Genomic DNA, 23,823 nt, shown 5'->3' on the forward strand with positions numbered 1-23,823 from the left:
TTGATTAGCCAGCCTGGTGTGATGTCATTGTTGCGTTGTGATGTGGCGCCAGGCTTACTACTCTAAAGAACAACGCGGATGCCATTAGATAAGAGCCGATTCTCGGGGGTTCCCGTCGAGCTGCCGCAGATTTCTGACGTGGACCATGGACCAGGTCCTGCAAATAGATTTGCACCAACTCTAATGATCACTTGTGGTCCAATCCCACCCCTCTCCTCCTCTGCTCTATTCATGGTCTACAGAAGCCATGGTTACATTTTATAATCTCTCCTATGGATTGGTTATATATGTTGTTTATGGGACAATCTTTTAATGAAGGATGTCTATATCCAGTCTGCTCTATCGACGGTGCGCTCGACAGGTCACAGCATAGACGGATAGGTCGCACTTCAACTTTACGCTAGCTTCCATGCCGCCTATGGTCTTTCATCCATAAAGAAAACATTTTTTTTCCAGTCTATAGATATTCTCAACAATTTATTGATTATAAAAAGCAAAACAGACCATGATTGTGTCCATTTGACCATGAGTGGTCAGGATGGTTCTCCATACAGATGGACTCGGGAGTCTTGATGAAGACTATATTATCTATACTAGTAATGGTAAGTTTGGCTTGTGGTACCCGGTCTTTAGGCTTTTCCCCATTCTTTATTTCTCAGCTCATTTCTCCGGATCTTCCCGCTGACTGTTTTTGGCAATTGTTCAACAAATTCAATCTATGAATAATAGAAGAATAATTCAGGACAAGTTCCAGGAGCTTCTTGTGTGACGGTTCTGGTGTCAGAAGTTACCTACCTTTCTTGGGTACTTGTACGGGGCGGTCACCTTCTTCACATGTTCTTGTAGTTCTTTAGTCAGTGTCTCCTGGTCGTGTACAGTGTATGGAGGGGACAAGACAACAAAAGCTTTCACCACCTGCACATAAATGTATTTATTAGGTGTAAGACACAATGATGTAGATTTAGGATTCTCTTCCAACCACATGGACTCATTTAATACCAAACATACAACACATATCCCAAAAAGTATTCAATTAAATATTTCTAAAAAAAAAAAAAAATTAAAATAAAAGTGGGTGTCCTTAGATTTCTTAATAGTGGGGGTTCTCACCTTTAGGGACCCTTCTTCTGCAAGCAAAGGTGTTCCACATTCTCCCAATAGGTTTGAGAAAACCCTTAAAGGAGTTGTCCATGCTTTGGGTACAAGTTTGCAGTTTCTCTGTGACTTCAGACTTGTGAATCCTCACAGTGCACGCTGTCAGGATTCACCGGGACCGGGCATCATATGACCGCAAGTATGCAATTTGCATACTTCTGGGCACATTCCGACTAGACACGTCCAACCTCACACGTCTAATTGGCATGTGACCGCATGTTTGCGGACACGCCAACCAGCATCGGAGAATCCTGACAGCGCGCACTGTGAGGATTCCCAAGTCTGCAGTTACATTGAGTGACCCCAAGCCCGGACAATCCCTTTTTAATGGGCATAGAAAAGAATGTTCTGGATCAATCTACAGTACCAATTGATCAGTACAGGACCACACTGATGGTGACATGCTGAATTCATGTCATTATTCCAGCATCCCAGTGAACGATACATGTTGTAGAAGACAAAACCAAGATCTATACCCGTGGTGCGTTGACTACAATGTGGGTGCATTTCTGTCCATACAAATGGAGGTTTAGCAAAATTTTATAAACCAATGGAATGTTTTAACATCTATTTAAAGTGTTGGAATACTTTATTTGTAGGGTAATCTCATATTATTGCTTGTGGGACTGTTTATGACAGATGTTGAAGTTTCTGGTTGCAACTTTTGGTCTGCATAGTACATGTTATAGACCATGTGTTGACAGCGCCATACTTCTTGTTGGACGTGAGCATCCTATGTGCTCTGTAAATTTTATTGTTTCAGTCCTGAAAAAAACTGAAATTTTTCTGTATTCTAGATGAGTTGGGTAAGGGTTACCTCTCCTCTGAGCGGGTCCGGACTGCTGACCACTGCAGATTCTGCGACGGCCGGATGCTCTATTAGGGCACTTTCTATTTCAAATGGTCCGATGCGATATCTGAAAAAGATGATAAAAAAAAGGCTTTGTCAGCACATTGCCATTTTATGGATCTGTGATCTAGCTCCTATAAAATTCTATACACCTACACTGTATCTCAAATTGAAAGCATTGCATACTACTTGTGACACAGTCTCTATGGTTTGGTACATGTGCCCATGTGCAGTGTCCATACCCACAGTTTTGCCAAATTCATAATATGTACACTTTTATAACTCCAAACCTATATATTTTTTTTTTTTTTTTGTGATCAATGAATCAACAGAATACAGCTACTCTCATCGTATGTATAATTACCATTTATGCAATTCCCAACACCCTCAGATCAAGTCCACATGAAAACCCAACTATGGCCAAGGATCTCTGAAGTTGTAAAATAAAGAGACAACCGTTATTTACAGTTGAATCCTAGTGCCATCTTATTGGTGGTTTCCATCTTCCTGCAGTGATGATGTCCCATTCATCAATCACGTGACTATCTGATTGTCTGCTGTGACGATACAGCTTAAAATCTTTATAAGCCAGACTTTTAGATTCGTTATTCCAAGAGAAGTACACTATTATCTTTGTGTTGACTTCTATTGGTCTGTGGAACAATGAATGCTTGCTAATTATGTTAATTAACCTTTGTGGACCCTGTGACTTATTGACTCACAAGACAGGAGGACAAACTAAGAAATTCATTAAATGCTCAAACAATGAGACATGAGGCTGCTCTCCCTAACTCCTTACCTGTGAATGTGTACTTGAAGGACAACTGTAACTATTTTAAGGGGCATGTGCTTCTGTAGCAGACAGACTTGGAACAGATATTAGAGAGAGAAGCAAGAGGACACCCAGACTCTGTCACACCATCATCTTGGAAGTATGACTTTACCCAAAGAGACAAAGATTTTGATTCTACATGATTCTAGTCTAAGGGTATATAGCCCTGACTGGAAAGATACCGGTCTGCTCCATTTACCATCAGAGAGCCCATGGATACATTTGGGGAGACCAGGTTGGGACGATGAAGTCACCTGGCCCCATGGATATGTTGTTTGGGATTGCCAGGAGGGACCCACCGGTGACCTGGAACTCATGGAGACATTCGGAAAAGCCAGATTGGGACCAGCCGGTCATCTGGCCCCATGGAAACTCTCGGAGAGGCCAGGGTGGGACCCTTGGCTGTCCTGGCCTTGTATGTCGATGGACTGCTAGCTTCCTCAGCTTGATGCTACCTTCTCTCCGTGGGGGGCCACGGGTTGAGGTAGTTGGCCCTGGAAGTCCCAAAATCGCAGCTGTTCTATCCCGGGTGGAGCGGAAGGCTGAGACTGTGTAATATTGTACCATCTTGGGTATTTGCATGGACTGTTCTGTGTGTTTATTGTCCACTTTGTGGTTCAATAAAGTATTGCAACACTGTTTTACCCGCACCCTGTGTTGTCTGAGTAGTGTTACGCCCATGGAAGACCCCGGGTCTTCACAGCTGCAGTGGTCACTTAGCTGTTGGATGGGACATCATCATGGAAGGACACTCAGGGACCACCAGAGTGGCAACACTGGAGCAGTGTAATCAATTGGTAACATGCCCTACTCTTACCTAACTTTTCTTAAATCCCAGGAAATCTCTTTAAAGCAGAGATGTATTAGTTTGCATAAGGAACACTTCTTTTTTTTTACTTCATACAGTTCTGCGTAATTAGGTAGATTATGCTAAAACCTTATACTTACCCTGAAGATAAAATTAGGTCATCTGATCTTCCAACAAAAAAGAAATAGCCATCTTCATCTTTTATAGCTTTGTCTCCAGTAACATAAAAGTCTCCTCTTCGGGTTGAGGCAGTTTTCTCTGGGTTGCCCTATTTTTAATGGATTTATATATAATCTGTAAAGGCTAAATCATTGCATTATGTAATGGATTGTGTACTGTAAATTGCAGTTTAAGCAGGTCTCTTTTACAGTTCATTGATTTTTTTTTTTCTTTTTTTTTTTTAAATTACATTTTTTTAATCCCTATAAAACCCCTTCTAAAGGTTATGCCCACTTTCACTACTCATTTTTTTTATGTTGCTCAAATATACTGCGAAATGAAGCAACTTAGTAAATGGTCTTGATTAAAGCAGTTTTGAAATTACAACTCTATCTCCATGGTAACAGACTACAAACAAAGCATGTGTAGTCTGATCATCCATCCATACTTTTTTTTTTTTCTTTTATTCTCCCTCTTCTGTCACTTATTCCTTGTTTACCTGCTAAATGTAAGATAGCAAGAAGTGGGGAAAATATGTAAGGGGAATATGATTGCAGACTCAGACGACAAGGTTGTTTTTAGTAGTCTGTGACTGAAGAGAAAGCCGGCACTACGTCCTCCAGGATTACCGTGACTCTTGTTCTTTATTCAAAAATCACGTGTTAAAAAAATGCGTATCAGAACATCTTTTTACGCGTTTCGGAATGAAATTCCTTAGTCATAGATTTTTTTGTAGTCTGTTACAATGGAGACACATACAGTAGGTCTGCACAGGAGCTGTACAGACATAACAACAATACATTTTCACTCAAAACTAATGCCAAGGTTGCAAGATTTTTCATTTAAAATGGACCGGGACTTAAAAAGAAAAAATGTTTAGGATGGCAAAGTTTAAAATAAGCTTACGGTGTATTGAGAAAAAAGATCAAAAGGTCTTTTTGGTGCGATACGGATTCCAATTTCACCTTCCTGGTTTGGGGGTAATACATTGCCATCAGCATCAACTACCTGGAATAATAAAATGTATATGCAAATAATATTAAACAGACATAATAATAAAAAAAAAATCTTACCCACAATACAAACTATTTCACCATCTAAAACGGCACCCATGTTGGACAGAATTAACAGCTTGTGAAAATCTGTAGCGGTGACGTCAGCGGCTAAATTAGAGAGCACAATATGGTACTTAGCACAATATTATGGTAGTACTGAGGGGAAAGACTGTCCCTATTTCACAGGTGTAACCTTGAAAATTAGTTTTGATATCAAAAATTATAATTTTATGGCAGCAATTACTTTTAAAAGGAATGTCCACCACTGTTAAAGTCTTCAAGCGATTCTGCTCACAGACTTCCAGTGGTGTGTAACGCACCCACTGTTAGGATCTGATTCTGCTCGAGAGTTCCAGTGGTCGTCAAGTGAGAATTCTATTGAGATGCGGCCGAGGCTACTGTCAGTACTTACGGTCACTTGACGACCTCTGAAACCAGGAAGCCGAGCTGCATCCTAACAGTGTGTGCATTACACACCATTAGGAGTCGGCAAGTGTGGACTAACCTTTTGACGGGGGCCTATCGCCTACCAATGAACATGCTCTAGGTAATTTTTGCAATTATACAAGCAATATATAGTTGTAGCCTGTCACTTAGGGCTCGCTCACATATAACACGGCCGAGTGCTAGCCGGTGTTTTGTCCGATAGCACTTGGCAAATTGTTATATTATGGGGCAGTGCCGATTCAACATGAGAAAACAATTGTAGCATGCTTCCGGTTCATCCGATGATCGGACCACGTGCACCTGTACAAGTCTATGGTGCGTGTGAAACATCGGACTGCACACAGATTTCATTACCGCTGATACAAACAATGGAGAAGATGGAGAAATTAAGTTCTCCTTCTCCAAACCTGTGCTGTTATTCTGTTAGGCAAGAGAATCAGATCACACTAAGGTGACACTCGGCTCAAACTCTGATTGGGTTTGATCCGAGTGACGTTAATATAATCGGCCCGACTTTCTCGCATTAGAGAATCGACGACCGTGTGACCCCAGGCTAAAAGGAAGAGCTATTTCTGTTCTTGTTTTACTTTGCTGATATGAGCACAACCTCCAGTTATCCCATGTTCATACCACCCTAGAGACAGAAGTACCTGGACGTCATAGCCTGGAGAAGACTTTCCCATAGAGCCTGGTTTTATTTTCATTCCTTTAAATGATCCACATATCAGGGCCTAGATAATAATGGCGGTGATTAGCTGTGGTGGTTTATACTATAAGGCCTCATTTACACTTACATGTGTCTGTTCCGACGGAGTTGGGAGTGAAATATCCCTCTGATATTTTGCATGGACACTTTCCCACATGTAAAGCATATTTTTTTTCAATATGTAACATTCAGTTAGATGCTATGTAACACGTCATATACTCTACTAACAGCAACGGGACTTTAGTATGGAATAGTGAAGGGAGACGGCACTGAATATAAGAGCTTGTGATGCTGTCAAGTTCAGGGCAGGAGACTCATGGTCAGTTCGTGACCCACGGTCTACACATGGACCATGATATATGGACGTCTGAATGAGGCTTAGTCGTGAGTTTATGGTCCTCAGCCAAAATAATACCATGGTCATCAGCCAAAATAGGACCAGTCCAAGACAACAGAAGAGTTGTCTTGGACCAGTAATACGGAAAGTGCCCCAGTACTTGGCTGCAAAAAAAGTATTGTCAAGTTATAACTTACAGTTTCCGTTTGGCCATAGCCTTCGTAAAGCTGAACCCCCGTGTTTTCTTTCCATTGTTCCATCACTTGAGGGTTGATGGGTTCTCCACCACTCACACAATGCTTTAGAGTCTTAAATTTGTAGCTTAGTAAATATACCAAAAAATCAATTATTATGTATTAATAAATATCACATTAAAGAAAGACAAACACATAAACTAATGTTTCTATGTGTGCGACCAAAGTTTTCCATTCCAAAGGACTCAGCTGAGAATCCAGGATCACCGATGCTCTCCAGAACCATAGCTTTATGCCAGACGCATCAGATATTTTATGCAGTAGTATACGGTGTACGTACCTTGGAAGGTCGCATAACACCAGCATGCGAAAGGCCGTTGGAGGAGCACAGAAGACAGTGATGGGGTACTTGGCCAATGTCTTCATGAAAAAAGAAAAGTGTTTTAGTTCAGTTCAGATAATTATCTATTCACCATTTAGTTTATAATTTGCTAATTATCTAAAAAAAGATTATTTCCACTAAATTAAAGTTAAAAGCTGATTCTATATTCTTGACCAGTAGTTTTCCTCTGCCAAAACCCACATGCGTTACTCATATATGCTCAGTAGAATAGGAATCAAGACCAGACCATTAACGTCACATTAGAAGTCATATTTTGTCTAATTAGTTGAAAAGTATCATGGTTAATTCAATCAGGACATGGTTGGAAGTGAATGCTGGCTAATAGGCGGTCATCACGTGACCAGCAGAGAACATGGAAAAAAATATATTTAAAAAATAAATAAAAGTATATTAGAAAAATGCAACTTTTTGCAGGGTTAACTTTAGGTTTTGGACAACTTTTTTTTTTTTTTTTTTTATTATTATTAAAAGGGTTGATTAATTTGATACCTTTTTGAAAAAAATCTATCTTGGCGTTCTTCTGTAATCAGCCGTGGAAGGTTAAGGGCTCGCTCACACTGGCGTTAAATACGGAGGAGTGCAATGCGAGAAAATCTAGCATTGCATTCAGACCAATGTTATTCAATGAGGCAGAGCAGATCTGCCAAATTTTTCTCTATGTGAGAAAAAAAATTGCAGCATGCTGAGAATGGCGGCGTATCTCATACAGCACGCATCCATCCAAGTCAAAGCATGCGTTCAAAACCTCGCTATGCATTCAGATGTCATCCGAGTGCAGTCCGATATATACGCCAAGACAGGCAATGGAGAAGATGGAGAGATTAATCTCTCCTTCTTCTCACTTGTCATCCGATTTTCGCATGGGAGAGGATCGGGTCACAGTAGCATGACACAGCTCACGCTCGCAGCAGAGTTTGAGCCGAGTGCCATTAACATATCGCATCGGATGCAATATGCTAATGTGACCCTGGCCTTAGACAAAGCAAACTAAGGTATCCACCCATTTGGATATAAAATATTACCAATTTATTAGTACGACTTAAAAGGTTCCAGGTACATCAAAAGATCTTGCAGCAAGGCCAAAACTGAGACACTTTTCGGGCATAGAACTATCCTTAGACCTCCTTCACGTGTCCTTGTTTCAGTGTGGCATCTGTTTTTTTCACGCATACAACGTGTACCCGTTATAACCAGTGGTGCTGTGCATGTCTGTGTTTTTACACAGACCGTGTGACCGTGCAAAATACATAGAGACATGTCCGTTTTTGCAACAATAAGGATGACAAGGGCCAGTACAGGTCCATGCGTCCGTGAAAAACACGTACAGCACACGGATGGTATTCATGTGCTGTCCGTGATTAATATTGCAAAGTATCGGAGAAGCTTTGTAATTTCTTTATCCATCCCGGAAAAACAGTGATGACCACACTGATGGTAAGAACAGACACAGGCATGACACACTGATGGAAAGGACTAGTGACACCGGTACCGCTTTTTTCACGTACGTATTTTATACAGATGTGTGAACGAGGCCTTAGTCATGGAAATTTTATGCAATGAGGTGCCAGCAGGGCATCCTGGATGAAATCTCTCACAGGTGCCATCATTGCCAGGGGTTGGGCAAGTTCAGTAATTTTCAAGTGAAGTCTTTAACCCCTTAGTGACTGTCAATTATGTTCTTAATGACCAGGCCAAATTTTACAATTCTGACAACTGTCATTTTATGAGATAATAACTCTGGAACGCTTCAACGGATTCCACTGATTCTGAGATTGTTTTTTCATGACATATTGTACTTCATGATATTGGTAAAATTTCTTCGATATCACTTGAGTTTACTTTTGAAAACATGTTAATTTGGCGAAAATTTTGCAATTTTCAAACTTTGAATTCTTATGCCCTTAAATCAGAGAGATATGTCACACAAAATTATAGTTTAATAAATAACCTTTCCGACATGTCTACGTTACATCAGCACAATTTTTTGCAACGATTTTTTTTTGTTGGGAATCTATAAGGGTTAAAAGTTGACCAACGATTTTCTGTTTTTTCCAACAAAATTTACAAAACCATTTTTTTAGGGACCACATCACATTTGAAGTGACTTTGACGGGTCTTTAGACAAAGTATGCATTTTATCTATTCTAAAAATTGCACCCCTCCAGGTGCTCAAAACCACATTCAAGAAGTCAATTAACCCTTCATGTGCTTCACAGGAACTGAAGCAACATGGATGGAAAAAAGTAAACATTTTACTTTTTTCACAAAATTTTTACTTCAGACCCCAACTTTTTTATTTTCACAAGGGTAACAAGAGAAAATGGACCACAAAATTTGTTGTGCAATTTTTCCTGAGCATGCCGTTACCCCATATGTGGGGAAAAACACTGTTTGGGTGCATGGCAGGGCTCGGAAGGGAAGGAGCACTGTTTGACTTTTTGAACACAAAATTGTCTGGAATCTAGAGCGGACACCATGTTGCATTTGGAGAGCCCCTGTTGTGCCTAAACAGTGGAAAACCCCCCACAAGTTGCCCCATTTTGGAAACTAGACCCCCTCACGGAACTTATATAGATGTGTGGTGAGCACCCTGAACCCCCAAGTGCTTCACAGAAGTTTATAAAGTAGAGCCGTGAAAATAACAAATCAAACTTTTTCCACAAAAATAATCTTTCTGCCACAATTTTTTTTATTTTCACAAAGGTAAGAGAAGAAAATGGACCACAAAAATTGTTGTGCAATTTCTTCTAAGTACGCTGATACCCAATATGTGGGGGAAAACCACTGATTGGGCGCACGGCAGGGCTCTGAAAGGAAGGAGCACCGTGTGACTTTTCGAACACATAATTGGCTGGAATCGAGAGCGGATGCCATGTCGTGTTTGGAAAGCCCCTGATGTGCCTAAATAGTGGAAACCCCCCACAAGTGACCCCATTTTGGAAACTACACCCCTCAAGGATTTTATTAAAGGTTATAGTGAGCATTTTGAACCCAGAGGTATGACCCAGAATTTGACAACATTAGGTCATCATATTGAATATGTTGTCATTAGTCTTGAGCGCAAGTGCTCTCTACTTGGGTATGTGTAGCGCCCGAGGGTTCAGTCGCTACAGAGGTATTGCATCTCACCCAGAGGTGTGATATCTCACTTCCAGGTAAGGATGGAGTGTGGCTCAGGACCCTAACACCCACATGCACTACACCACATTTCCGGGGGGCAGGGCGACAATGCTCCCAAGTGTGAGCACAACTGCCCCTGTCCATGGCTGGAGTGGGGGGAGGGAACACCTAGAAAGGAGGAACCCGGTAGTGTGTGGGTGGGGAGAGTAGATCCAGGGTGCACTGGAAAGGGGAGTATATAAGGTGGGCACCATCTTGGAAAAGGAAAAAAAAAAGAGAGAGAAGAAGACTGGGAGCAGGGGCCCTGTACAGGCTCTGCTCCGCAGGGAGGCCAAGTATCTAGGCTTGCGCCTAGAGAAGAGAAGAGCTGCTGAGTTCAGTCAGAGAGGAGAGGAACGGAGGAGGCTCCAGGAGTGGAGTGAAGGGACCCCAGGGGTGCGGACCGGCCAATCGCCACCGTACGCCCGCCGCTACAGGAGTAGGGGGGTCAGGCCAAGAAAGGGAACCGGATCCCTCATCTAGTGGAGGAGAGCAACTACCCTCAGCTAGTAACCGGAGGCCGTGGCATTGCACGTGTTACGGCCCCTCACTACACCCATTAGGAAGGCACCATATAGGGCCCAGGGAAAAGAAACATACGTTTGCCCGCCAAGGCCCGAGGCAGCTGGACAGAAACGTGGTCAATTGTGGGGTTCGACGGGCCAGAGAAAGGACACACGAAGGGGGTCCTGAAAAGCATTCCAAAGGTACCTGAGAGTTGGCCGAGCCCCTCACCTGGTGAGCACAGTACGACGTGGGCAGCCATTACCTGCAGAAGTGTCTTGGAGTGTAAAACTGTGAGTAAAGACCCTGGACTGCATCACTGGACTCATTACTGTTGCTCCCGCGCACCATCACCCCCACCATCTGCACTCACTGCCCTGAGGCTATACTCCTCCCGTGGGGAGTTATACTACCCCCTGCTGCGCACACAACATCAGCCTCAGCGGTCTGCCCCGCAGCGGCGGTTCTCAGTGACTGCAATCCACGGGTGGCGTAGTCAGACATTTAAACATTACAAAACCAAAGAAACAGATCCGCCACTGGTTTGACCACCCTGAGCCACGGGACCGGGTCACCGCCACGGAGACTACAACCCCTAACATTACACAGAGATCCGGGTATTCCCCCACACACGGCCCAGGGGGCGCGTCATATGCACCGAGTATTGCGGGTACTTGAGTGACATGCCCCGCATGTTTCGCGGCTCTTACACTCCCCAAAAAAACATGCGGTGATTGCTCGTGCATGGCAGGCAATCACCGTGTGTTTTTTTTGGTGGTATAACAGCTGCGAAACATGTGGGCGGGGACACAAGCATGTCACTCGTGCACCCGCGAGACTCTGTGCATACCTGAGTACCTGATGCAAACTCAAGTAGCGAGCACTTGCGGTCAACACTAGTCGTCATATCGTCATCATTTGTTTTTTCTTTACTTTTGAAAAAAAATCCCAACCCTAACTCCAACCCAAACACAACCTAACCCTAACTGCAAAGAATGGGAAAAAATTTTTTTGTTTATTTTATAATTTTTATCTAACTAAGGGGCAGGACAAAGGGGAATTTGATTTACTATTTGTTTGCTTTTGATCACTGTGATAGGGTTAATCACAGTGATCAGAAGGAGCCAATAGGGAAAATTCCTTATTCTTGCCGGGTACCAGCCGGGAGATCTTGGCGGACGCACTGCGAAATGCGCTTGCCATTTTTTTTTTTTACAGGAAGATGACAGAGGGGCTTGGGGATGGATCAAGAGATCTGGGGGACGGCGGAGGTACCAGGTGGGCTCTGGGTGCATCATATTTCTCTCCTCTGACATGTATATCATGTCAGAGGAAAGAGAAATCATTGTAACCTAACCGGGCGCACTTTTTTTTTTCGTGATCGCTCTTATTCACTGAATAACGGTGATCAAGGACCAGAAAAACAAGCCCGGATCATATTCTCCAGGGTCGTCTCAGCTATCCCTGGTAGCTGAGACCCCGGAGATTTTCCCATGCTGGTGTGCAGTACACTGTTATTCCTCACCACCGTTAAACAGCGGCGCTGAGGAATAAGTACCTTTAGCGACCGCTATGGAAAGGCATATCGGCGGTCGTTAAGGGCTTAAAGCTGAGAAATTGATCTGCGCATACGCTGCCACAGGCAATGCCAGCGCCTATGCAAAATTTCAGCCAGAGGTGGCATGTCACTGAAAAAGCTACGACCTGTCAGTCATAGATTGGAGGAAGACGAGGAACTAATAGTACCCAGACTGGCAGGAGAAGACCAACTGCAACATCCAGCACTTATGCCTCCGTTCCAGGAATCTTTCAACAAGGCAAAAATCAAAGTTCACCACCTGATATAACTAGTTTAACACAAAAAGTACGCCTGCGTCTGAGCAAATTAAACGTTGACAAATCCCCTGAAAGATAAGCAGGTGAATCCAGGTAACTACCATCCGGTAAGTCTGACATCAGTAGTGTGCAAAGTTTTTGAGGGCATCATAAGAGATGACCTGCAGAGTTATATCACAGAGAATAATATAATAAATGATAATCAGCATGGATTCATGAAAGATAAGTTGTGTCTAACCAACATGTTGGGGTTCTATGAGGAGGTAAGTGCAAATCTGGATGTTGGTAATGCGGCTGATGTGCTTTATCTGGACTTTGCAAAGGCATTTGATACTGTACCACATAACAGCCTTATACTGAAGCTACAGAAGCAAGGACATGGGGGAACTATATGTAGATGGGTAAGGAATTGGCTAAGTGATAGGAAACAAAGAGTCGTCATAAATGGTACATTATCTAAATGGGACATAGTCAGCAGTGGGGGCCGCAGGGACCTGTGCTAGGGCCGATTCTTGTTAACCTCTTTATTAATGACCTGGGGGATGGGATTGAGAGTAAGGTGTCAGTTTTTGCTGACGATACCAAACTATGTAGGATATTAAAATCTGATCTTGACATTACGATATTGTAGAACGATCTGGATAAGATGACTGAATGGGCAAACAGTTGGCAGATGAGGTTTAATGTAGATAAATGTAGAGTAATGCACCTAGGATGGAGTAATCCTATTGCTGCATATACATTAAATGGGAGTATACTCGGGACTACAGAACAGGAGAAGGATTTGGGTATTCTGGTTACAAGTAAGCTGAGCAGCAGTACTCAATGTCAAGCAGCAGCTGCAAAAGCAAACAAGATTTTAGGGTGTATAAAAAGAGAAATAATATCCCGCGATCCCAACATCTTGTTACCCCTTTATAAATCATTGATGAGGCCACATCTGGAATAAGGGATCCAGTTTTGGGCTCCACATTTTAAAAAGGATATTCAGAAGTTAGAGTCAGTTCAAAGGTGGCAACTAGATTACAAGGGATGGAAAGCCTCTCCTATGATGAGAGGTTGAAAAAGTTGAGTCTGTTTAGCTTCGAAAACGACGCCTCAGAGGGATCTCATTTATATGTATAAATACTGTATATGTGTGGTCAGTACAAAGGACTAGCACATGACTTATTCCTTCCGAAGACCACACTAAGGACCAGGGGGCACTCATTACGGGTGGAAGAAAGGCGATTCCAACAGCTAAATAGGAAAGGGTTCTTTACAGTCAGAGCAGTCAGACTGTGAAATTCCCTACCACAAGAGGTAGTAATGGTAGTAATGGCCGACACTATAACAGCTTTTTAAAAAAGGGCTGGGTTCCGTTACAGCCATATGTTTAGTTAAAAGTCTAAAATACTGTTTAGTAATATAAGATAGTTTGTAGACAGAGCTCACCACATCCAATATGCAGTGGTGTGAAAAAGTGTTTGCCCCCTTCCTGATTTCTTATTCTTTTGCATGTTTCAGATCACAAAAGTAATTTAACTATTAGACAAAGATAACACAAGTAAACACAAAATGCAGTTTTTAAATGAAGGTCTTTATTATTAAGGGGAAAAGAAATCCAATCCAACAGGGCCCAGTGTGAAAAAGTGATTGTCCCCTAAACCTAATAACTGGTTGGGCCGCCCTTAGCAGCAACAACTGAAATCAAGTGTATGCGATAACTGGCAATGAGTCTTTTACAACGCCCTTGAGGAATTTTGGACACTCATCTTTGCAAAATTGTTGTAATTCAGCCACATTGGAGGGTTTCTGAGCATGAACCGCCTTTTTAAGGTCATGCCACAGCATCTCAATCAGATTAAGGTCAGGACTTTGACTAGGCCACTCCAAAGTCTTAATTTTGTTTTCTTAATCCATTCAGATGTGGACTTGCTGGTGTGTTTTGGATCATTGTCCTGCCGCATAACCCTAGTGCGCTTCAATTTGAAGTCACGAACAGATGACCGGACATTCTCCTTCAGGATTTTTTGGTAGCAGAATTCCTGGTTCAGTTTACCACAGCTAGTCTTCCAGGTCCTGAAGCAGCTAAACAGCCTCAGACTATCACACTGCCACCACCATATTTTACTGTTGGTATGATGTTCCTTTTCTGAAATGCTCTGTTACTTCTACGCCAGATGTAATGGGACATACACCTTCCAAAAAGTTCAACTTTTGTCTCTTCAGTCCACAGAGTATTCTCCCAAATGTCTTGGCGGTCCTCAAGATGTGTTCTGGCAAAACTGAGACGAGCCTTTATGTTCCTTTTGCTCAACAGTGGATATCGTCTTGGAACTCTGTTCTGCGTGCCATTTTTGCCAAGTTTCTTTCTTATGGTGGAGTCATGAGCACTGACCTTAACTGAGACAAGTGAGACCAGCAGTTCTTTGGATGTTGTTGTGGGGTGTTTTGCGACCTCTTAGATGAGTCGTCGCTGCGCTCTTGGGGTAATTTTGGTCAGCCGGCACCTCCTAGGAAGGTTCACCACTGTTACATGTTTTTGCCATTTGTGGATAATAACAAACAGCATAGCCAGAGCAATAAACAGAATTCCAAAGTCAAATTTGAAAACAGCAAAAAGGCAATTGCACCTCTGCGATGCACGGATAGGGTGCCGGGCATCAAGCCTAATCGAATAATAGGGGCGTGTAATAGGATGCTGACTAGGCACGGTGCCGCGAGTGTGTGAATTGCACACTATTGCAAGTTTCATCAGTGTGCAGTTTTAGGCTGCGTTCACACATTGCATATTTTTGCACTTTTTTTGCGCGCACTTTTTCAAAATACGCAATGTGCCTTGTGTCTGCCAGCAAAGTGAATGGGAAATTCACTTTGCCGTTCAGACACAGTGTGATTTTACGCAGCTCGAAAGCGCAGCTGCGTAAAGAATTGACATGTCAATTCTTTACGCAGCTGCGTCCCGCGCTTTCTCCCTATTGTGCCCATTATAAGCGATGGAATTACGCAGCGGCGTTCACACACTGCGTAATTCCAGCGCTTTTTTATGGAGGCGCAGGAGAAACTATGGATACTCACCTATCCGATGGATGGGAGAGCCGTCCGGTCCGGTCCCGCGGCTTCCAGCATCTGCTGGTGAAGCGATCAGGTAACTGTAGCTTACCGGCTTCCGGTCAGCTGATTTACAAGCCGGTCACGTGACAGTCAGCTGATCGCTTCACGGCAGATGCTGGAAGCCGCGGGACCGGACCGGACGGCTCTCCCATCCATCGGATAGGTGAGTATCCATAGTTTTTTTCTTTTAAAGTAGTGTATGTACTGCAGCCAGAAGCTGTCTGTACATACACTGCTAGGGGACACTCACACACACGACACATAGACACAGACAGGACACACATGACACATACATTACATACATTACATTACATACAGGTGTCCATGCTCCTCACACTTCATTTTCTCCTGCACTTCCGTAAAAAAACGCAGGAAAAAACGCAGTGTGTGAATGGAGGTGCTTTGTTTTTTTTACCTGCTTAAAAAACGCAGGTAAAAAAAGCAGGAAAATACGCAGCATAAAAAAACGCAGGGAAATACGCAATGTGTGAACGCAGCCTTAGTGCTAGGCAATCGCCCCTCCAGTGAGAAGGGATGAGAGTGATTGTTCATCAGCATTCTGCACCTGTGTTATCTCCTTCTTACAAAAGGGGGCCGGATGCGTCCTGGTGTACACTTTTCTTGACACCTTGCCTGGTGAGTACATTTGTGGATAATGGCTCTCACTGTGGTTTGCTGGAGTCCCAAAGCTTTAGAAATGGCTTTATAAAAATTTTCCAGACTGAAAGATCTGTTAGGCTGCATTCACACATTGCATATTTTTCCTGCTTTTTTTTACGTGCGTATTTTCCTGCTTTGTAATGTAATGTGTGTGTCCTGTCTGTGTCTGTGTGTCGTGTGTGTGAGTGTCCCCCTAGCAGTGTATGTACAGACAGCTTCTGGCTGCAGTACATACACTGCTTTAAAAGAAAAAAACTATGGATACTCACCTATCCGATGGATGGGAGAGGCCTCCGCTCCGGTCCCGCGGCTTCCAGTATCTGCCGGTGAAGCGATCAGCTGTTAGCTAACCGGCTTGTAAATCAGCTGATACAAGCCGGTTAGCTAACAGCTGATTGCTTCACCTGCAGATGCTGAAAGCCGCGGACGCCGGACCGGACCGGTCCCATGGCTTCCAGCATCTGCCGTGAAGCGATCAGCTGACTGTCAGGTGACCAGCTTGTAAATCAGCTGACCGGAAGCCGGTAAGTTACAGTCAGCTGAACGGTTCTCCGGCAGATGCTGGAAGCCGCGGGACCGGACCGGACGCCTCTCCCATCCATCGGATAGGTGAGTATCCATAGTTTCTCCTGCGCCTCCGTAAAAAAGCGCTGGAATTACGCAGTGTGTGAACACCGCTGCGTAATTCCATCGCTTATAATGGGCACAATAGGGAGAAAGCGCAGGACGCAGCTGCGTAAAGAATTGACATGTCAATTCTTTACGCAGCTGCGCTTTTGCGCTGTGTAATATTAGACTGTGTCTGAATGGCAAAGTGAATTTTCCATTCACTTTGCTGGCAGACACAAGGCACATTGCGTATTTTGAAAAAGCGTGCGCAAAAAAGTGCGCGAAAATACGCAATGTGTGAACGCAGCCTTACTTTGTTTCTCATTTGTTCCTGAATTTCTTTGGATCGTAGCATGATGTCTAGCTTTTGAGGATCTTTTGGTTTACTTCACTTTGTCAGGCAGGTCCAATTTAAGTGATTTCTTGATTGAGAACAAGTATGGCAGTAATCAGACCTGCGTGTGGCTAGGGAAATTTAACTTCAGCTTCCCAAAGATGTGATAAACCACAGTTCATTTATGTTTTAAGGGTGTGTGTGTGGGGGGGGATCACTTTTTCACACAGGGCCCTATAGGTTTGGATTTCTTTTTCCCTCAATAATAAAGACCTTCATTTAAAAACTGCATTTTGTGTTTACGTGTGTTTTCTTTGTATAGTATTTACATTGGTTTTGCGATCTGAAACATTTAAGTGTGACAAAGATGCAAAAGAGTAAGAAATCAGGAAGGGGGCAAACACTTTTTCACACCACTGTATGTGTGTCACCCTGGCCTGGAAGCCACAAATGTATAATAAAGCTGTGTCTGAGAGCAAGGGGGAGGTTCTCTTATCAGGGACCATTAGCATGCAGCACCTCCTGTCCCAGGCCAGTAGGGGGAGCAGGCTGCCCCTATACAAGCTGGAACTGGGGGCAGGGTTAGAGAGTTCTGGACGACCTGTCTCTGGGGTGAGAGGTGTCCCAGAGAAGGGAGAGCCAGTTAAGCTGAGGCTGAGGAGGACAAGTGGTAGCAGAGGAGCCACGAGCCAGGGACGGAAGGCGAGGGAAGCCTGTCCTGGCTGAGAGAGAAACTGAACTACCGGACTTTGGTGTCCGAGGCTGTTAGGATTCCAAGTCCTACAGCAAATAACCAGTCCGCAGGGGATTGTATGTCCCTTGGCCTAAGAAGCCCGGAGGTTCCGCCACAGCAGAAGGGACCAGCAGAGCTGCACCAGGCCAAGAGTAGAAAGGGACCCAAGTTGCAAGCCATACGGGCGAGAAGACACGGTGAACTCAGGAACGTGGGCTGTTACACCACAAGGAGGGAAATAGCCAGGAAGAGCGCAGAGAGCACGGTAGGCCTTCACCCTCACCCTGACCAGGGCCAGCTTCCCACTTGTTCTCAGACATCCAGGCCCCCTCCTAGCCGGGACTGTTTTTGGGTCGTCTCACCTGTTCTAATAAAGACCCTGAACTGTTTAAGAGGCCTCCGTTTCCTGGCTATTGCGGTCGCAATCATCCCCTCCATCATCCATCTATATACTGCCCTTGGGCCATATTCCTCCCGTGGGGAGTTGTACTATTCAGTGCTGCACATTTACATCTGCCCCAGAGGTTTGCCCTGCAGCGGCGGTTAACCCTGACCGCAATCCACGGGTGGCGTAGTCGGACATTTAAAACCCTACAAATAGACTGCCACAACGTTTGGTCTGACCACCCTGAGCCACGGACCGGGTTGCCACTACTACTCCCATCATTGCCCTGTTGCCCGGCTCCGAGTGCCCCACGGCCCAGGGGGCGAGTCATATGTATGTTGTTCAGTCTGGTTTCCTGGGTAATCCACTCCACTATGCACAGATACAGCTTGTGACGTATCCAGCAGCTTTGTTCAAAGTTGTGAAAATAGGTTTTTCAATCCAGCAGTGTGAATAAAAAGCAAAAATATTTTGACCTCATTAAAAAAACATGGGCATAAAAAATATATTTAACACGTTTCGAGTCTAGCTGACTCTATATCGTTGATATAGTTCAAAAAAGGACAAAACAACTAGTATAAAAACATATAAATCCACTAATTAGATGACAGCACGTGAATAACAAACTATTAACCCTAGAATGGGATGTTGTGGACATGCATATATACCATAGACAACCATGTAACAAAAAAAATCCTTATAATGTAATTACGTTTTATACAAGCTGAGAGAGGCTGACTCCTGTAAGTGCCACATCCATAGGAATCTATAGCACGTTCTAGGGTTAATACTTTGTTATTCAGATGCTGTCAATATGTGATATAATCTAATTACTGGGCTTTGTGTTTTTATACTAGTAGTTTTGTCCTTCTTTGAACTATTTTAAAGATTAAGAGTCAGCCAGACTCGAAACGCGTCAGATATATTTATTTATGCCCATGCTACTATTTTAATGAAGTCACAAAGTATTTTTGCTTTTAATTCGCTTGGCAGGATTGCAAAACCTTCTTTCACAACTTCTAAAATACTGTCCGGTTCTCTTTAAAAGTTATGGATGTGGCCAAAACCACTCTGGCATAAAGTCAAACTACAAGTCTGCTCAGGTGTTTTTTTGCATGTAATAATTACTTATTAACAAGCCATTGAGGCCGTTAGGGTTGGCATTAATCAACCTTTCAGCCATATACAGCCACTTTGGGCTATTTGTGATTTTTTTTCCCTGACACTGTACAATCTGATTTTGCTTGCAACTTACCTCCAACGTTAGAGTTGGGTCAAATCGAGGCATGTAATGAGCAAACACACATGACCCTTGCATCCAAGGAGAAAAAACACTGCTCCATGCAAACTTTACCCAACCTGGGTCTGATGAATTCCAAAACACGTCTGATGGCGTTAAATCTATCCAATACCTGTATGGGGGAAACAGGTACTAAATTATTTTATATCTACATTCTTTTTAGTGAAGGACATCAGAGCTCAGTACATATAAACTTCATCACCCATCCCTTCAACTTTATGAACTATGCTGGATGAGTTATACGTTATGAAGACGCCCCAATCTCAGATATTTATTTCCTAAATAGTAGAAACAAAGTTATACCATCCCAGTGGAGGCCAACAAGGAACTTTTTGACCTCTGTTGGGTGAATGGAGTCCTGCACAACTTCACAACAAGATCTGTGGCACAAATATGAAGACGATCCCATAGGCCAGTTTCAGGTGTGTGTGGGCCATCGGACATGGTCATAATAGACAACGTTCTTGACTGAGTCCTCTGTTTTGGAAGCATATCACACGTTTACCCCAATCTTCTTGAGCTCTCCCATGCCTAGTTGGCCATGACCCCTTCCTAGATGTGCCAGATGCAGATGTTGTCTCACCTACGCCTCTAATTTGTCTTTGAAAAGGATCCTATGCAACTATCTAACGTCTTCCATATTTACTTACTTTGCAGCTATAGTTAGTCCAATTCCGTAGCTGGAGTGACTGTGTTCTACCATTTTTGGAGAGCCTGTTGTCCCACTAGTGAAGTAAATGGTCATTGGATCTGTACTCTTTGTCCTCACACACATGTGCTTGTCATTGGCCGCCCTTAAATAAATGGAGATCGTTTTATTACATGATCCTTACTGACTCTATCATCACATGCCAATAGGATGGGACCTACGTATAGAGATCTTGGAAATTCAGCCACCCTTCTCTTCGCCCAGACACGGTCATTTTGGTTTTTAGTAATGGAGCTTGGAATGAGATGGTGTCTACAGTTGGGGCCAGTTCTTGGCTTGTGATAATGCACCTTGCATCTGATGTTTGTAGCCTGTACAGAATATCCTTTGCTGTAAGTTGTGATGTTCCAGGGATTAAAACTAAACCTGTTAAGTAATGAAAACTTTAGATGGAATTTGTTAGAATGGTTTTACATTTTATCTTTGAGAAAGGAAACATCGGAGGATGAATGCCCCAGGAAAGCAAAGACGTCAAGCATCCAGGCCATAAAGGAAAATCTGCTATGAGATCCCCCCCACCCAACATCTCATGCCATTAATGGTATTACTGTCCTCTTACAGGACAAAAGGACCTTGGGGCCTCCTTCCTGCTTGGGTGCAAAAACTATGGCTACAACACTTTCTAAGATTTTTACTAAACTGGGTATCTTTTGGCTGTATTATAAAATAGCGTTTTATTTATTTTTGTATTAAACCGGTTCTTGCTGTTTTTGTAATTGAAGCTCCATCTTTTGGCAACATTTGAGGAAGTTGAGAATCGTGTCACCAGAAATTGAGTATTCCAGAAATATATATATAAATGGGCTGTCGTTCAAACAGGTGGAGAGTCATTCATGTAGGATCACAAAGGGGTTCAGGTTTCCTTTACTTACCGGCTCTAATGACCTGTTCCCCATGTCTCTACTTTTCGTTGACCATGAGAAAAACTGTCAGGTAACATAGGTTTTCTTGGGATTTCGTGTGCTTTCATCTGGACTCAAGAGAGTTACCAAGTCTTCTCGGAGTTCGGGACATCTCATCTTATTCTGAAAGCCTCTCAGGAGAATTGCTAAGTATGCCATTAAGACTACTTACCGGCTCGAATGCACGCAACGTTAAACAGCCACAATTCCGGCACCCGAGGGAGGATCACAATAACTCTATCTCCTGGTTTTAAGTCACAAGCATCAGAGAGTAAATTGGCCACTTTCCTGGAGTGAAACCCCAACTCATCAAAGCTCCATTTCACCTCTTTTCCCTCACCATCTATCCACCACAGAGCAGGATTGGGATTTCTACTGCCATCCTAGGAAAAGACCGTCACTATTACTACTTCTACGACTATTCCATCATATTACGCAGTCCTGTACAATATGTACCCCCAATTTTATGCAACCTGTGAGCATAGACAAAGAGTCATAGACTATTACCTTATCAGCAGCCGTCCACTTGTCTAGGATGTCACTTGCAAAGTTGAAGTATTCTGGTAGATCCAGTTTGTAACTCGACCTAATATTCTCATAATCGGAAAAATTCTGAGGAGCAGAAAAGTTTTGACTCTTGCTGATTAATCTGGAGCAGACCCTTGGGGTAATATGGCAGGTGAATGTTTTGACTTTAAGAAGAATTTTCATGGCAGATTCAGATCTGGTCCCTGTAGAACAAGAATTAGATTTTGTAATATGGCAGGTCAAACGTCTTACTTTAATTAGAATTTTCATGGCAGACACTGATCTGGTCTCTGTACTAGAAGAAATCAGACTCTGTAATAAACTGGATATATCTATGCGTTCTAGAAAAAAATAATCTTTTCTCCCTTCTTCAAACTTTGTTTAGAGTCTTGCATGAATTTGGTATCTTATCATCACTTACATCCGTGATGTAGGTTGTGTTTAATGCAAGAAGTCCCAATCCCACCTCCCAACACCCACCCACACTCCCAAACAAAAAGAGAAATTTAGGTTCCAGGCACATGGCAAAAAGCCCAAATAGTCATATAGGATTCATGTGCTGTCCCACAATGATGCATCGGGTGTCAAATGTATGGAATTACTCTATCCTAAAATTGGACATCCCATGCCCCTCTATGGGTGTTATATTTGGCCCCATACATTGAGTTGTCCAACTTTAAGATTTGGTGGTACAACAATCCCGCATACATTAGTTATACTCACAGCCTGTCCGGTGAAAGCCTCAGGGCAAACAATCCTATCCCACTTCTCTAGTGTGGATTTTTGTAAATGTCTGTGGAATCTGGAGCAGGAGACAAGTGGAGAGATTGCAACTGGCTCACACAGGATCCAGGGGAAAGGGTTAGTCATTAACTATTGTTAATCCATGTTTTTGGCATCTTTCCTCATGTTAAAGAATTGTGTTACAGCAACTCCCTAATACTTATTTACTATGGGAGAAAAGAAACTTAGAATTTGTAGGATTAGCAGATATTTTGTCAGAAACAGCACTTGCTTGCGACCCACGCGCCTCGAATTCTACTGTAAACGGCGACTGTTTCCCACGCTCACTCATCCACTTGTAAGAAGTACCATTATCGCGAGCAATATCAATATTAAATGAGAAGGATACTGAACAATAACAACATCAACAGATATTATTATTGATAACACCAATATCAAATGATAAGAATATAACATAACAGTATCCCTACATAGATTCTAAGGGACGGTCAGCAAAGAAAGAACACAGACAAAAGGGTATAAAAAATTATTTCATATTCCAAATCAAATGTGCAGCACAAAATTGATAAAATAAATCACAAAATAATCACCAATCACAATACTCCAAGACCCAATGATTACCAGTCATGGAGAACCATTGATATAGTTACCCGGCGAGAAGTGCTGAATTATCTCCTTTTTTTCCTGCAATTTCCGTGATGCCACACAGGACCTGTGCACCTATGCCTTGATGAACTCGCTCTTCTACTTCGGCTGGGACCTGCAGTGCTGTCCAGTATGGGTGTGTGCTGTCCAGTATGGGTGTGTGCTGTCCAGTATGGGTGTGTACTGTCCAGTATGGGTGTGTACTGTCCAGTATGGGTGTGTACTGTCCAGTATGGGTGTGTGTGCTGTCCAGTATGGGTGTGTGCTGTCCAGCTTGAGTTATCAGCTCCTTGCAGTAGCCAATTGGAGAGCCCCACACCCTACTATAGGTTTCAGCGTACTGCTGGAAGCTGCCAGACATAGCTTTGTGCTCCTCTGGTTAAGCTCAGTGGTTTCTGTTCCCGCTTAGTATTTGTGTTATCCTGTTTTGATCTTGGCTCGTTTACAGATGTTTCTCCTGTCTGACGATTTTGTACCTTGGTTTTGACCCACCTACCTGACCACTCCTGCCAGCTTGCATCACCATAGAGCAAATTATTCCGTGCCCACAGCCCAGGCCCCTGTTTAAGTCCAGTTCCCTATGCAGGGGTTAAAGGATGAAGGCCAGGGCAACCTCCGGGGTCTGGTAAGCGGAGTGGCTTGCGCTAAACCTGTATGTGGTAACTGTTTAAGAGCTGCCTGGCGACCACTGACAGCCCCATTACAGGTCTACTCTCTAAGGATGACTTCTCCT

At 43.3% G+C, this 23,823-nt stretch overlaps 1 protein-coding gene across 2 annotated transcripts; it reads right to left on the bottom strand.

The window, feature by feature from the left end:
* Nucleotides 1-464: 464 nt before the first annotated feature.
* Nucleotides 465-23,493, bottom strand: LOC141162169 (acyl-coenzyme A synthetase ACSM3, mitochondrial-like). 2 transcript variants are annotated; one of them, XM_073647980.1, is made up of 15 exons: nt 23,096-23,493; nt 22,425-22,503; nt 21,681-21,904; nt 21,346-21,556; nt 20,433-20,637; nt 20,213-20,356; nt 19,518-19,674; nt 6,884-6,963; nt 6,547-6,670; nt 5,957-6,037; nt 4,711-4,812; nt 3,786-3,913; nt 1,973-2,072; nt 796-915; nt 465-716 (listed from the first exon to the last, which is right to left on the bottom strand). In XM_073647980.1, exons 3-15 carry the CDS (start codon nt 21,882-21,884, stop codon nt 630-632), a joined length of 1,743 nt encoding a protein of 580 aa, XP_073504081.1. In that variant the 5' UTR covers nt 21,885-21,904; nt 22,425-22,503; nt 23,096-23,493; the 3' UTR covers nt 465-629. The 2 variants fall into 2 exon arrangements, with proteins under 2 accessions (XP_073504081.1, XP_073504079.1); XM_073647978.1 differs by lacking the exon at nt 23,096-23,493 and having other exon boundaries at nt 22,425-22,577.
* Nucleotides 23,494-23,823: the final 330 nt, after the last annotated feature.

The sequence above is a fragment of the Phyllobates terribilis genome, unplaced genomic scaffold, assembly GCF_046119375.1.
Source record: "Phyllobates terribilis strain yellow unplaced genomic scaffold, ASM4611937v1 Scaffold_9__5_contigs__length_417890890, whole genome shotgun sequence".
NCBI classification, from domain to species: Eukaryota; Metazoa; Chordata; class Amphibia; order Anura; family Dendrobatidae; genus Phyllobates; species Phyllobates terribilis.

What these genes read in the sequence shown, in the direction of transcription:
- LOC141162169 (XM_073647980.1), bottom strand. Translation starts at nt 21,884, where the DNA reads ATGAAAATTCTTCTTAAAGTCAAAACATTCACCTGCCATATTACCCCA. An exon ending in CGTTGCGTGCATTCGAGCCG is followed by an intron (nt 20,638 to 21,345) that starts GTAAGTAGTCTT and finishes ATTACTTAACAG; the next exon opens with GTTTAGTTTTAATCCCTGGA. An exon ending in GGACTAACTATAGCTGCAAA is followed by an intron (nt 19,675 to 20,212) that starts GTAAGTAAATAT and finishes TCCCCCATACAG; the next exon opens with GTATTGGATAGATTTAACGC.